The following is a 15,937-nucleotide window of genomic DNA, read 5'->3' as shown; positions in this document are numbered from 1 at the left end:
TTTTAATAGACACTACCTTTTTTCTTCCAAGATCAGTAATGGCAAAGCTGTTAATGATTAGATCCACAGTTCAAAACAATTGCATTATAATGTCTAACATTACATCCATTTTAAAGGGAGCATTACCTGTAGTGTTGATTTAGCGTCTTTGCCAAAACTTTTGGTGCGCCACCTTCTCGGAACACGTTTTTCCTTTTTGGGACTTTCAAAGACATATCCCTTCAGCAAAGGAGAAACAAATTGCAATTTTATCAGCAAACCATCCATTTAAACACAAGAGTTTATTTTATTTGGTTCCCTGGCTCATATCTTGAAATCAAAAGCAATATACACTTGTGTTTGATACAGTTTCATTCAGGAAAGCAACAATATCTGACTGGCATACCTGCAAAGCATTTATAGTTGGTGCTGAGTACGTCCTATGAATAATCTCCATGTTGTGTAAAAGTTTGGTCATTTCTGTTAAACTGGAATGACACTGAGAAAGATCTAGAAGATTTTAAAAAATCAGAACACACTTCATTGATTCATCATGTGCAAAGGACCAAGAGAAACACATTACTTCTGGAGGTGACAGACGTGGCTAAATCTTTTAGTCTCCACATCAGAGATGAGACATAATGAAAATGCACATCAGGAACCTGTGGAAGTTCTGAGGGATGATTCTCCCATTGCGACCCACTAATATTTTGACGCGTCGGGTTGGGAGATGCACGCGTATGCCGATTTGCAGGATTCACGCATGCGTTCCTGACCCACGCGCTTCTCCCACCGCCAGAGAGCAGGCACGGTCAAGACCACACTGGAAACCAGCGGGAAGACAGATAAGTGATTTTAATCTATTTGTAGTGTAATTTAAATGTCATTATCGGGCCCGATAGCATCTCCCACCCCGCCAGGAATGTTTCACTCCAGCGGGGTAGAGCAGCTTCCCACATTCAGGGAACTAGCGGGAGACCCTGCTGGAGTGAAGGGGGGGTCAATCGGGCCCCCCACCCCACCCCACCCCCCCAGGGGTCAGGCGGTGGGAGGGATGGTGCCCCAGGGCATGGGCACCCTGACAGTGCCAGCCTCTGCCCAAGGGGCAAAGTGCCTAATGCCCAGAGGGCACCTTGGCACAGCCCACCAGCATCAGGCAGTGCCAAGGGATGGGGCCGATGGGCAATCAGTGGGGTTGGAGGATCCTGCAGCCACTCTGCATGGGGATCGGTTGGGGCTGGAGAGAGGCTGAAGGGGGGGGGGGGGAAGAGACCGTCAGACTCCAGCGTGAACAAGTCCCGCCCCTCCTGACCTTTTAATGACATTCACGATTGTACAATGCAGAAGGTCACAGAATGTGGAAGATTCAAGTCTGAACTCCCACTGGAAAAACAATCGTGAATTACACAATTTTTCCCGTCAATTCAGCACTTAGATTTTTTTTTAGGAGAATCGATCCCCAAGATGTACGTACAGACCTATGTGGGAACTACCTCAAAAGTTTAAACTTCCAAAGGGCAGTTCCCCTGCTCCCCAGGACCATCCACAAATATCGCTGACTCTGAGCTGGTGAGGTTAAAAGGGGGCACAGTTTGTTTTCCCCCCTGATTCCACTCCAATTGAGTTCACCAAGGAATGCCGCACTGTGTATTTCATTTGACTGCCAGGATTGGCGATCCTGGAATACAGGTGCAACAGCACACGGGATAACCTTCACGCTTAGCAACAATCCACTCGACAGTGTCGCGACTGGGAAGACTCCGGTCGAGGTGTTTTGTTTTATGAATGCATTCCCACAAGACACTACAGTAAAACACATTTCAGTCTGTGTTCAAAAGGTTGGCTCCAAAAGCAAGGAGGATAGAGCTACAACACATTCAACACGGTACGGTAGCACAGTGGTTAGCACTGCTGCCTCACAGCTCCAGGGACCCGGGTTCGATTCCCGGCTTGGGTCACTGTCTGTGTGGAGTTTGCACATTCTCCTCGTGTCTGCGTGGGTTTACTCCGGGTGCTCCGGTTTCCTCCCACAGTCCAAAGATGTGCGGGTTAGGTTGATTGGCCATGCTAAAAATTGCCCTTAGTGTCCTGAGATGTGTAGGTTAGAGGGATTAGTGGGTAAATATATAAGGATATGGGGGTAGGGCCTGGGTGGGATTGTGGTCGGTGCAGACTCGATGGGCCGAATGGCCTCTTTCTGTACTGTAGGGTTTCTATGATTTCTATGAACTGGCATAAATACACTTGGCATACGTGTGGGAATGGTGGTTGTTACAGGGAGAGATAAGGGAGAGCGAAGCAAAGTCCTGCAAAAAGGACAATTTAAAGTGCATTCTTAATAACTTTAATATTTTGTAAGAATAAAAACATTTTCACCTTTTGAGCATTTATCTATATCTTCGGAACTTTGTAACCATGCTGCCACCTTAGACTGGCTGCTGGTATAAGCCAGAGGAAATGTTGGGCCACTTTGGAATGACATTTGTTTGGTTAGACTTCCCCTCTGCAACTGGAAAAAATTAAATTCATTACTACTCTGAAAATGAAGATGTAGCATTTTTGGTACTTGTACAACAATTGGAATTATAAATTAAATCATAATAAATTGTCCACAACACGGAGTAAAATTTGCATATGCACGTTATGAATATATGGACCTGGGCGACACGGTGGCACAGTGGTTAGCACTGCTGTCTCAGCGCCAGGGACCTGGGTTCAATTCTGGCCTTGGGTGACTGTGTGGAGTTTACACATTCTCCCCCTGCCTGCGTGGGTTTCCTCTGGGTGCTAGGGTTTCCTCCCACAGTCCAAAGATGTATGGGTTAGGTTGATTGGCCATGCTAAATTGACCCTAGTGTCAGGGGATGAGGGGTTACGCGAATAGGGCCTGGGTGAGGTTGTGGCCAGTGCAGACTTGATGGGCCAAATGGCAACCTCCTGCACTGTAGGGATTCTATGAAGTATTTGTGCATTTTTTAAAAAATGACGCTTAAAAACACACCAGGTTTGGCACATGCAAAATATCAAAGTATTCTTATCAGAGCAAAAATTCAATATTGCTAGGGAATGGATTTTATTTTTCAAGAAAAGCGTAAGCTATTGGTGTATTGGAAATTGGTGTACAGTTTCCATAAATTATTTTGGTTCAATCTGTACTTCAGTGCTTTTGGCATTTTCCTGAACTTGGCCTCTCCATTTGTGGAGCACCCAAATTCTCTTTGATGTGTTCTCGTAAGACTATTGAAATCTGGAGCTCATTCTGTGAAGTGCACATCTTCACACCCACATTTTGTGATGCCAAGTGCTGCTAATGCGCAACATCTTTTACTAACCTTCAACTTTTAGCTTTGTTTCCTCCTGTTATCATATTTTCTTTACAAGGTTGACAGAAGAGACAGATTTCTTGATCTACCAAAGAAAATGCACTACAGCGCTTCTTTCTCGATGGATGGAAAAATTCATTGCTGTCTAGAAGTGAATGAAAAATATACATCCAATGCTCCAGGCCAGAAACTGAACCAAGGGGACGGCACGGTAGCACAGTGGTTGGCACTGCTGCTTCACAGCTCCAGGTTCGATTCCCGACTCGGGTCACTGTCTGTGTGGAGTTTGCACATTCTCCTCGTGTCTGCGTGGGTTTCCTCCGGGTGCTCCGGTTTCTTCCCACAGTCCAAAGATGTGCGGGTTAGTTTGGTTGGCCAGGTTAAAAATTGCCCCTTAGTGTCCTGAGATTCGTAGGTTAGAGGGATTAGCAGGTAAATATGTGGGGGTAGGGCCTGGGTGGGATTGTGGTCGGTGCAGACTCAATGGGCCGAATGGCCTCCTTCTGCACTGTAGGGTTTCTATGATTTCTATGATTCAAACACTTTTCTCAAGTTCAACTACAATGTCACACCTTCAGTATTTGTTTAGACAAGAAGGATATCTTGGTCGCACTGTTCAACATTTTCTCCATCCAAACTGCTTTGAAGATACAAAATAACATCTCGTTCTGTCCCTTTAGTCCTTTGGCACTTTCTCACCCTGTTCCCTCTCCTGCCTCTCATTTAAAATCCTCATTCTCTACTACTGACCCAAGTACCATGCCAAGCTCCTTACCGAGATACCTTCATTGATTTCCTCTCCCAAACTCTTTTGCAGTACAGAGCATGAGAATTGCTGAAACAAAGAGATCTTGAAGCGGTTCGTCTCACACTCAGTGTCACTTTGTAAGAATACCAAGTGCTGATTGGCTGACAAGTGCATCTGATTAGTACAGGCGTTGCCATGGAGAATGCATCTGTTGATGGTGACTGACAGTTAACTACCAAGCATTATTTGAAATTTAAACCAGGCAGCTTGACCCTGATTTGTCAAGGCATTGCCCTGGTGAATGAATCAGCAAATGGCTGTTCCTATTTTGTTTAGCTGAAACAGCTGCAATACGTGTACATGTTCTTTCTGTCTGCAAAGAACAGGGTCCTGTGTAATAATATAAGCAACTTCCAGTACACACAGATGCGCCACACTGCGAGCCCAACTGATAATCTTAAATTGGTTGTCAGCATAATTCTTATCACACTGAGGATTATTCAGCAAATGTTGTTCAATTGCAGAATCATACCTAATGTCAGTTACTGTGGTTTGAGTTTAGCAAGCAATTGCTGATTGGGTGCAGTCTGTAACTTGCCCATTGCAACCAGTGGCTGGGGCATGCTGTTTGACATAATCTACCAGTCCATGGGACATATGGCCTACAGACCAGCATCACACTGGCACTGAAATTCATCTCCCACTTTATTTGTTTCATAGGCAAAACGTCTTTTTGGTTTGATGGCAACATCATGTTAAGTAGCAACTACCAGCTGTGTTGCTTTGCATAGTAACATGAAACAGCTAGCTTCACCTATTGCTCAAAAACGTTGAGATACCTTGCCCTTCCGGGGTAATCTGAGGTAGACTGGGCACTTTTAAAGGCCAAAAAGTGGCAGCCTATGGCCCTTTCATGTGTTTGCATGATATGATCTGTTCAGGGTAGCCATTATCCCTCAGGATGCCTTTGATCGGCCCCATTTCAGCATCAAATTTGAATTGTGAACAAATGATTAGGGCCCTCTTAACAAGATTGCAGGTGCTTAAAATTACACCAGTTATCCTGGGAAAGTAGCTAATATCCATGCAACTGGCAGTAACCTGCTATCCAGATGGGCAGAATTGTGGGACACAAGCAGTGCAAAGACCCACTACCTAATCACTGATTCAACAGCAAAGATCCTCAAATAAGTTGAAGTCCAACTGAACTTTCACAGGGCATGCAAATTGCAGCCACCTACTCTATAAGCAGAAGATGAGGGATGACCGAATGTGTGATTGTGGCTATGAGCTACAGACCATAGAAACATAGAAAACTACAGCACAAAACAGGCCCTTCGGCCCCACAAGTTGTGCCGAACATATCCCTACCTTTTAGGCCTACCTATAACCCTCCATCCTATTAAGTCCCATGTACCCATCCAGGAGTCTCTTAAAAGATCCTATTGAGTTTGCCTCCACCACCACTGACGGCAGCCGATTCCACTCGCCCACCACCGTGTGTGTGAAAAACTTCCCCCTAACATTTCCCCTGTACCTACTCCCCAGCACCTTAAACCTGTGTCCTCTCGTAGCAGACATTTCCACCCTGGGAAAAAGCCTCTGAGAGTCCACCTAATCTATGCCTCTCAACATCTTATACACCTCTATTAGGTCTCCTCTCATCCTACGTCTCTCCAAGGAGAAAAGACCGAGCTCCCTCAGCCTATCCTCATAAGGCATGCCACTCAATCCAGGCAACATCCTTGTAAATCGCCTCTGCACCCTTTCAATCTTTTCCACATCCTTCCTGTACTAAGGCGACCAGAACTGAGCACAGTACTCCAAGTGGGGTCTGACGAGGGTCTTATATAGCTGCATCATTATCCCCGGACTCCTAAACTCAATCCCTCGATTGATACACCATACGCCTTCTTAACCACCTCCTCCACCTGCGGGGCCGATTTTAGAGTCCTATGGACCCGGACCTCAAGGTCCTTCTGATCCTCTAAGAGTCTTTCCCTTTATATTGTACTCCTTCATCCCATTCGACCTACCAAAATGGACCACTACGCATTTATCTGGGTTGAAGCCCATCTGCCACTTCTCCGCCCAGTCTTGCATCCTATCTATGTCCCTGTGTAACTTCTGACATCCCTCCAGACTATCCACAACCCCACCAACCTTTGTGTCGTCGGCAAACTTACCAACCCATCCCTCCACTTCCTCATCCAGGTCATTTATGAAAATGACAAACAGCAAGGGTCCCAGAACAGATCCCTGGGGCACACCACTGGTGACCGACCTCCAATTAGAAAAAGACCCATCTATACACACTCTCTGCCTCCTTTGGGCAAGCCAGTTCTGGATCCACAGGGCAGCATCCCCTTGGATCCCATGCCCTCTCACTTTTTCGAGAAGCCTTGCATGAGGGACCTTATCGAACGCCTTGCTAAAATCCATATAAACCACATCTACCGCTTTCCCTTCGTCAATGTGTTTAGTCACATTTTCGAAGAACTCCACCAGGCTCGTAAGGCACGATCTGCATTTGACAAAGCCATGCTGAGTATTCTTGAGCATACTAAACCTCTCTAAATGCTCATAAATCTTGTCCCTCAGGATCTTCTCCATCAGCTTACCAACCACTGAGGTTAGACTCACCGGTCGGTAATTTCCTGGGCTATCCCTATTCCCCTTCTTGAAAATAGGAACCACATCTGCAATCCGCCAATCCTCCGGCACCTCTCCTGTCTCCATCGATGACGCAAAGATCATCGCCAGAGGCTCTGCAATCTCTTCCCTCGCCTCCCACAGTAACCTGGGGTACATCCCATCCGGACCCAGCGACTTATCTATCTTGACGCCATTCAAAGATTCCAGCACAACCTCTTTGCTAAAGTCCACATACTCAATCTTTTCAGTCCACCACAAGCCCACAGTACATCCACCCATGTCCTTCTCCTCTGTGAAAACCGAGGCAAAATACTCATTAAGCACCTCTGCCATTTCTACCAGTTCCGTACAGATTTTCCCACCTTCACCTTTTATAGGCCCTATTCCTTCACGTTTCATCCTTTTACTCTTCACATATTTATAGAACGCCTTAGGGTTCTCCTTAATTCTACTTGCCAAGGCCTTCTCGTGACTCCTTCTGGCTCTCCTAATTTCCTTCTTTAGTCCCTTCCTACAAGCCGTATACTCATCTAGATCCCTATCTTCGCCAAGCTCTCTGAACCTTTTGTACGTTTTCCTTTTCTTCTCGACTAGGTCCCACACAGCTTTCGTGTACCACGGTTCCTTTAACCTACCAACTCCTCCCTGTCTGCTCGGAACATTGTCCTGTAGAACCCTAGACAGATATTCCTTGAAAAACTGCCACCTCTCTTCAGTACATATTCCCGAGAATACCTCCTTCCAATTTACTCCTCTAATTTGCTGCCTTATGTCTTCATATTTCCCCTTACTCCATATAAACACTTTCCAAGCTTGCCTGATCCTCTCTTTTTCCAATGCAAGCATAAAGGAGATAGAGTTAGGATCGCTATCCCCAAGATGCTCTCCCACTGAGAGATCTGACACCTGTCCAGGCTCATTGGTCAGTATCAGATCAAGTACAGCCTCTCCTCTTGTAGGCTTGTCCACATGCTGTGTCAGGAAACCCTCCTGAACACACCTAACGAACTCCTCCCCATCCAATCCCCTTACCGTAGGGTTATTCCAATCTATGTTTGGGAAATTAAAGTCTCCCATCACAACAACTCTGCTATTATTGCAACTCTCCAGGATCTGTTTCCCGATCTGCTCCTCCACCTCCCTGTCACTATTGGATCACATCACATGGATCACATCACATCAACCTGCCCACTAAGATCTGTGTGGGAGATAACTCATTTTGCTACATAGCATTCTAAAAGACCCATTAAGTAAATAACCAGACTACACCTCCCATAAGTTTTCCCCATCATATGAAAGTGGTATCAACTCTATGTCCATACAACCATCAAATTGCAACAGATGGAACCCAAAGTCTCTGCACTTATTCTACAGTAGCTCATTAAATATTTAGTAAATTATAATGCAAGTTCCCTACTGCTTGCAAAAGACAACTATTTATCTTACCCTTGGGTGTATATCGTGACTAATAAGGAATTCAAATCAATAATTTAATAAAGGCAGAGAATAATTTGTCTCACACTGACAAATACCTTTTGTCCTTCATCTGTTCTTCCAATTACATCATTTATTCTTTAATACAATAATGTTTTTTAAAATTAGGTAGAGTCCAAAATACATCACGATAAATGCTTGACAACTATTGAAACTAAAGCCTCTAAAGGTTTTTTTTAAAAAACAGAACCAGTTATCAGTGGTAATTGCCATGGTAATAAACAACCATTTGAAACAAAAGAGAGGATCATACATTTAACATCACATATAGGGAAAGGCTTAAGTGACAGTCAAAGATTTCCTTTTCATAAAATATTAATTTATGGAACGTCAACATCCCTGGCAAAGTCAGCATTTGTTGCCCATCATTAATGGCACTGAGCAGGTGATAGTGAACTACCTTCTTGAACCCTGGCTGATCACCAGGTGTAGGTACAACAACAGGACTTTTATACAATACAGGAATGGCAACATAGTTCCAAGTCAGGATGGTGTGAGACTTAATGGGGAACTTGATGATATTTCCATGTGGCTGCTGCACTAATGGTAAAGGTCACAGGTTTGGAAGATGTTGTTGAAGGAGGTTTGGTGCTGCAGTGCACCCTGTAGATGGTATGTCATTGTACACCAGTGGTAGAGGGTATGAATTCTGAAGGTGGTGGATGGGTGCCATTCATGCAGGCTACTTCATTTTAGGTGGTGTCAAACTTCTTGAATATTGTTGGGAGTCGCACTCACCCAGGCAAGTGGAGAATAATCTGTCACACTCCTAGTTTGTGCTGTGTAGATGGTGGACTGACTGTGTGGAGTCTGGAAGTGAGCTCTCACTGCAGAACCCAACCTTTGACCTGCTCTTGAAGCCACAGTAGTCATATGGCTGGTCCATTTATGTTTCCAGTCAATGTTAAACCCCAGGATGTTGATTCGGTGATGGCAACAGCACAATGTCAAGGGAGATAATTGGATTCTCACTTTTTGATGATCATTGACTGTACTTGTTTGGCATGATTATTACTTGCTATTTATCAGCCCAAGCCTGGATGCTGTCCAGCTCTTACTGCATATGTGTATGGAATATTCCAGGGGAGCCAATCTAGACCCTGGTTTGAATCCCACCATGTTAAGTAGTAGAATTTGAATTCAACCAAAAATCTGCAATTAAAAGTCTAGTGACGACAATGAAACCATTGTCAATTGTTGGGAAAACCCATCTGGTTCACTAAGGTCTTTTATGGAAAGTGAGCTAGACCCATAGCAAAATGGTGGACTCCTAACCACTCTCCAAAATGACTCAGTTGTCCGAATTGCTATGAAGAAATGAAACTGGATGGACTGCCCAGCATCAGAAACAACAGCAACAAACCCAGCCCTATTGACCTGACTAACATCTAGGGGCTTGTGCCAAAACTGGGAGAGCTGTTTTACAGACTAGTTAAACAACAGCTTGACACAGTCATACTGACAGAATCACACTTGACAGAAAATGTCCTAAACACCACCATCCCCATTCCTGGATATGTTCTGTCCCACCAGCAAGGCAGAGCCAGCAGTAGTGGTGACATAATGGTATACGCTCAAAGAGGACATTGCCCTGGGAGTCCTCAACATCAAACCTCATGAAGTCTCAAACATGGGCAAGGAAACCTCCCGCTGATTACCGCATATTGCTCCCTCTGATGAGTCAGTGCACCTCAATGTTGGAGGAAGGACTGAGGGTAGCAAGGGTGCAGAATGTACTCCGGATGGACAACTTCAGGAGTGGCTCAGTAGTACCGCCGCAGATTGAGCTGGTCAAGCCCTAAAAGGACTGCTAGACAGGGTGATGGAACCAACATACATGGCCTCATCCTCACCAATCTGCCTGCCGCAGACACATCTGTCCATGGCATGACAGTGGCCACTGCACAGCCCTTGTGGAGATGAAGTCCCATCTTGCGCTGTTGCATGGCACTACTGCTGTACTAAATGGAATAAACTTGGAACAAATCTATCAACTCAAGACCGAGTACAGTGGGCCATCATCAGCAACAGAATTGTACTCAACCACAATCTCATGGCCCAGCATATCTGCAATTCTACCAAGCCAGAGGATCAGCCCTGGTTCCACGAGGAGGGCAGGACATGACAGAGATACCTAAAAATGAGGTGCCAACCTGGTGAAACTACAACTCAGGAGTACTTGTGTGCCGAGCAGCATAAGCAGCAAGTGAGAGACAGAGCCAAGCAATTCTACAACCAGCAGATCAGATCTAAGCTCTGCAGTCCCCTCATATCCAGTTGTGAATGGTGGTGGACAATGAAACAACTCACTGGAGGAGACTCCACAAATATCCCCATCCTCAATGATGGGTGAGCCCAGCACATCAGTGCAAAAGTCAAGGCATTCGCAACAATCTTTGGCCACAGGAACCAAGTGGATGATCCATTTCGGCCTCCTCCGAAAGTCCCCAGAGTCACAGATTCCAGTCTTCAATCAATTTGATTCACTCCACATGGTATCAAGAATGACACTGTATACTGCAAAGGCTATGGGCCCTGGCCATAATAGTACCGAAGACTTGTGCTCCAGAATTTGCTGCACCCCTAACCAAGCTGTTCCAGTATAGCTGCAACATTGGCATCTACCCCCGCAGTGTGGAAAATTGCTCAAGTAATCCCTGTACACAAAAGCAGAACAATCCAACACAGCAATACCTGCCCCGTCAGCCTACTCCCAATTCTCAGTAGTGATGGAAGGGGTCATCAATAGTGCTATCAAGCAGCACTTACTTAGCAATAACCTGCTCAGTGGCATGATTTTATGAAAGTGAGATCATGTTTAAACAAGTTACTGGGGTTCTTTGAGGAAATAACCCATGTTAGAGAAAGGGAGAAAGTGGAGAAAGGGAAACCAGCAGCACTTAAACTTGTTAAGTGCCATATCAAAAGCTATTGTGGAAAACAATACCTCATGGTATATGGAGTAACATATTGGCACGGATAGAAGATTGGCTGGCTGACAGGAAGCAGAAATAAGCATAAATGGATCTTCTTCAGGTTGGCAAAATGTAATGAGTGGTGTGTCACAAGAATCAATGCTGGGTCCACAATTGTTTACAATTTATATAAATGACTTGGAGGTGGTTGCCAAATTTGCTTTTGACACAAAGATAGATAGGAAAGTAAGTTGTGAAGAGGTTACAAGGAGGCTACAAAAATATATAGATAGATTACACAAGTGAGCAAAGATCTGGCGAATGGAGTGTAATGTTGGGAAATTTGAAATTGTCTATTTGGTAGGAAGAATGAAAAAGCTTACTATCCAAATGGAGAGATATTTCAGAGCTTTGAGGTGCAGAGGGGTCTGGATGTTCTGGTGCATGAGCCACAAAAGGCTTGTATACAGCTACAACAAGTCATTAGGAAGGCTAAAGAACATCATTTCTTGCGAGAGGAATCAAAAGTAGGGAGGTTATTCTTCACTTGTACAAGGCACTTGAGACCACATTTGGAGCACGGTGTACAGTATTGGTCACTTTACTTAAAGGATGCAAGTGTGTTAGGAGCAGTTCAGGGAATGTTCACCAATCTAATACCTGGAATGAGTAGGTTGTCTTTTGAGGAAAGGTTAGACAGACTTGGCTTCTATCCATTGAAGTTTAGAAGAGTATGAGGCACCTTGATTGAAACACAAAAGATCCCCAGGGGTCTTGATAGGGCAGATGTGGAGAGGATGAGAGAGGAACTAGGGGGTCACTATTTAACACCAAGGGGTCACCCATTTAAAAAGAGATGAGGTGATTTTTTTTCCCCAATCAGGGCATTCGGTGTCTTTGGGACTTTCTTCCTGAAAAGGTGGCGAAAGCAGAGTCTTGGAATATTTTTAAGGCAGAGCTGGAAATATTTTTGATAAGCAATAGAGTGATAGGTTATTGGGAGTAGGCAAAGTTCAGATTTGAGATTACGATCAGATCAGCCATGCTCTTATTAAATGGAGGAGCAGGCTCAAGGTGCTGAATAACCCATTACATGTCCGTATGCTCATATGGAAATGAATGTTGGTTTTGCCTTGAATGAAAAAAAACAATGAGGAATTGTAGCTGATTTATAGATGGGTTTGCAACAAATCTTTTATTGCAGAGTAATGGTGGCAGCAAGATGGCATGGAATAAAAGTAAAGCATCACATTTGATGAATAATTTAATTAAAATCAGGTACCACTGAATGCAGAGAAGCCTGAAGCACCAGACAATGGGAGTTATTAATGACTTGGAAAGGGATATCATTAGTCAAATTCGAAGTTTGCAGTGACAAGAGGCTACTCAAATACTGCAGAAAAATCTTTGGGTCTTTGTTGTTTTCTAGTCAAGAGTTGACATCATAGGATATGAACTGAAGCTTTGCCTTGATTTTAATTAATTCCATAATAGATACATTACAAAGCAGTTGAACTTCACCTATTCAAACACGTTGAAGTTTACACAGTACTAAAAAGTGTTATCCCAATATCAACAATTTTAAATTTTCCTGTGGCATAGTGGATAGCACTACTGCCTCACAGCACCAGGGACCTAGGTTCAATTCTGGTCTTGGGGGACTGTGGGTGGAGTTTGCACATTCTCCCCATGTCTGCGTGGGTTTCCTCCGGGCGCTCTGGTTTCCTCCCACAGTTCAAAGATGTGCAGGTTAGGTGGATTGCCAAGCTAAATTGCCCCTTAAGTGTCCCATGATATGCAGGTTAGATGTATTAGCAGGGTAAATACATGGGTTTGGGGATGGGATGGGGGTGTGGACTCAATGGGCTGAATGGCCTTCTTCTGCACAGTAAGGATTCTATCCTATTCAGAGTCTAGAATTAGTTATTTGGAATTAAGCAAAAGTTAATTCAATGATCCTGTTTTGTCAAGTTAAAAACTCCAAAGTCTAAACTTTAATTATGATTCAATGGCAGCCCACATGATAAGTCAATAGCCCACGAAAAACAGGATGTGCATCATCTATTTAGATTCAAGATTCTAAACTTTTCAAATATAATTTTATATTTTTTGCTAATTAGAGGTGACCAGGTCCTAAAGTAGAAGCTTCCATCCTTCAGTATGTGTCCACAGCAGTCGTACACAAAAGAGGAACAGTATAATCCTGGTTCAAAGTGAAGTCTATTTACTCTGCACTATCGTGGGAATTTCTCAGATTTCAATACCAGCTGAGTGGGATTGCCAATTTGTGCAGAACTAAGAGTGTTGTTTTCATCAACAGGAGCAGGGTTTAAAAATTGTTCATTCCATTATCTTTGGCTGAGGAGGCTTTTGTCCCAGCCATTGAGTTTGAATTCAATGCCAGCTTGCACAGTGGAAAGGTTAGTATAGTAATTAAAAACTTAATGTGCAATTCGATTTCCAGCTAAAACTTTTACAAAGGATGACTGTTTGTCAAAATTTACAGGAGTTTGTCTTTAGTTGTTTCAATTTATTCTAATATGGACTTAGATGTCTAATAAGCACTTGCTACAGTTTATTTTCAAAACACCAAATAGTATTTTTCCAACAATATTAACGAGTGCATAATAAGAAACTGATAAAGTTGCAGTCATCCCTTACCTCTGCTAATGCTTCCACTGTTACCTAGATTGTTCTCCAATTCCTAATACACTAGCTGATTTGAGTAACTGCTCATATACAGTATGTAGATAGTCCAACTAGGGAAGGGGCCATACTGGACCTGGTATTGGGGAATGAGCCCGGCCAGGTGGTCGATGTTTCAGTAGGGGAGTAGTTCGGAAACAGTGATCACAGTTCAGTAACCTTTGAGGTACTGATGGATAAAGATAAGTGTAGTCCTCAAGTTAAGGTGCTAAATTGGGGGAAGGCTAATTACAACATTATTAGGCAGGAACTGAAGAATGTAGATTGGGGGCAGATGTTTGAGGGCAAATCAACATCTGGCATGTGGGAGGCTTTCGAATTTAAGTTGATAGGGATTCAGGACCAGCACATTCCTGCAAGGATGAAGGATAAGTATGGCAAGGTTTAGGAACCTTGGATAACGAGAGATATTGTGAGCCTAGTCAAAGAGAAAAAGGGAGCATTTGTCAAGGCTGGGAACACACGAGGCAAGTGTGGAATACAAGGAAAGTAGAAAGAAACTTAAGCAAGGAGTAAGGAGAGCTAAAAAGGGTCATGAAAAAGCATTGGCCAGCAGGATTAAGAAAAATCCCAAGGCTTTTTATACCTATATAAAGAGCAAGAAGGTAGCCAGGGAGAGGGTTGGCCCACTCAAGGACAAGAGAGGGAATCTATGCGTGGAGCCAGAGGAAATGGGTGAGGTATTAAATGAGTACTTTCTGTCAGTATTCACCAAAGAGAAGGACTTGGTGGATGATGAGTCTGGGAAAGAATGTGTAGATAGCTTGAGTCATGTTGAGATCAAAAAGGGGGAGGTATTGCGGTTCTTGAGAAACATTAAGGCAGACAAGTCCCCAGGGCCTGATGGGATATACCCCAGAATTCTGAGAGAGGCAAGGGAGGAAATTGCTGGGGCCTTGAGAGAAATCTTTGTATCCTCACTGGCTACAGGGGAGGTCACAGTAAGAAGTCTCACAACACCAGGTTAAAGTCCAACAGGTTTATTTGGTAGCAAATACCATAAGCTTTCGGAAAACTGCTCCTTCGTCAGATGGAGTGGAAATGTGCTCTCAAACAGTGCAAACAGACACAAAATCAAGTTGCAGAATACTGATTAGAATGCGAATCCTACAGCCAGCCAGGTCTTAAAGGTACAGACAATGTGGGTGGAGGGAACATTAAACACAGGTTAAAGAGATGTGTATTGTCTCCAGACAGAACAGTTAGTGAGATTCTGCAAGCCCAGGAGGCAAGCTGTGGGGGTTACTGATAATGTGACATAAATCCAACATCCCGGTTGAGGCCGTCCTCATGTGTGCGGAACTTGGCTATCAGTTTCTGCTCAGCGACTCTGTGTCGTGAAGGCCACCTTGGAGAACGCTTACCTGAAGATCCAAGGCTGAATGCCCGTGACTGCCGAAGTGCTCCCCCACAGGAAGAGAACAGTCTTGCCTGGTGATTGTCAAGCGGTGTTCATTCATCCGTTGTCGTAGCGTCTGCATGGTTTCCCCAATGTACCATGCCTCGGGACATCCTTTCCTGCAGCGTATCAGGTAGACAATGTTGGCCGAGTTGCAAGAGTAGGTACCGTGTACCTGGTAGATGGTGTTCTCACGTTAGATGATGGCATCCGTGTCGATGATCCGGCACGTCTTGCAGAGGTTGCTGTGGCAGGGTTGTGTGGTGTCGTGGTCACTGTTCTCCTGAAGGCTGGGTAGTTTGCTGCGGACAATGGTCTGTTTGAGGTTGCGTGGTTGTTTGAAGGCAAGAAGTGGGGGTGTGGGGATGGCCTTGGCGAGATGTTCGTCTTCATCAATGACATGTTGAAGGCTCCGGAGGAGATGCCGTTGCTTCTCCGCTCCGGGGAAGTACTGGACGACGAAGGGTACTCTGTCCACTGTGTCCCATGTTTGTCTTCGGAGGAGGTCAGTGCGGTTTTTCACTGTGGCGCGTCGGAACTGTTGATCGATGAGTCGAGCGCCATATCCTGTTCTTATGAGGGCATCTTTCAGCGTCTGGAGGTGTCTATTGCGATCCCCCTCATCCGAGCAGATCCTGTGTATTCGGAGGGCTTGTCCGTAGGGGATGGCTTCTTTAATGTGTTTAGGGTGGAAGCTGGAGAAGTGGAGCATCATGAG

The 15,937-nt window shown here is 44.6% G+C and overlaps 1 protein-coding gene across 2 annotated transcripts in view; it reads right to left on the bottom strand.

Moving 5' to 3' along the window:
* Positions 1-15,937, bottom strand: part of osbpl3b (oxysterol binding protein-like 3b) — a 204,087-nt gene that overhangs the window by 106,047 nt on the left and 82,103 nt on the right. For both annotated transcript variants that reach the window (XM_078240221.1, XM_078240230.1), the window contains exons 8-10: positions 2,356-2,488; positions 386-489; positions 127-219 (exon numbers count right to left, since the gene is read on the bottom strand). In XM_078240221.1, coding sequence (XP_078096347.1) covers positions 127-219; positions 386-489; positions 2,356-2,488 — 330 coding nt within the window. The remainder of the gene's footprint in view (positions 1-126; positions 220-385; positions 490-2,355; positions 2,489-15,937) is intronic.

Source organism: Mustelus asterias, chromosome 2 (assembly GCF_964213995.1).
Source record: "Mustelus asterias chromosome 2, sMusAst1.hap1.1, whole genome shotgun sequence".
Classification (NCBI taxonomy): Eukaryota; Metazoa; Chordata; class Chondrichthyes; order Carcharhiniformes; family Triakidae; genus Mustelus; species Mustelus asterias.
Note: the sequence above shows the minus strand (reverse complement) of the source record. Positions and strands in the feature narration are given on the sequence as shown.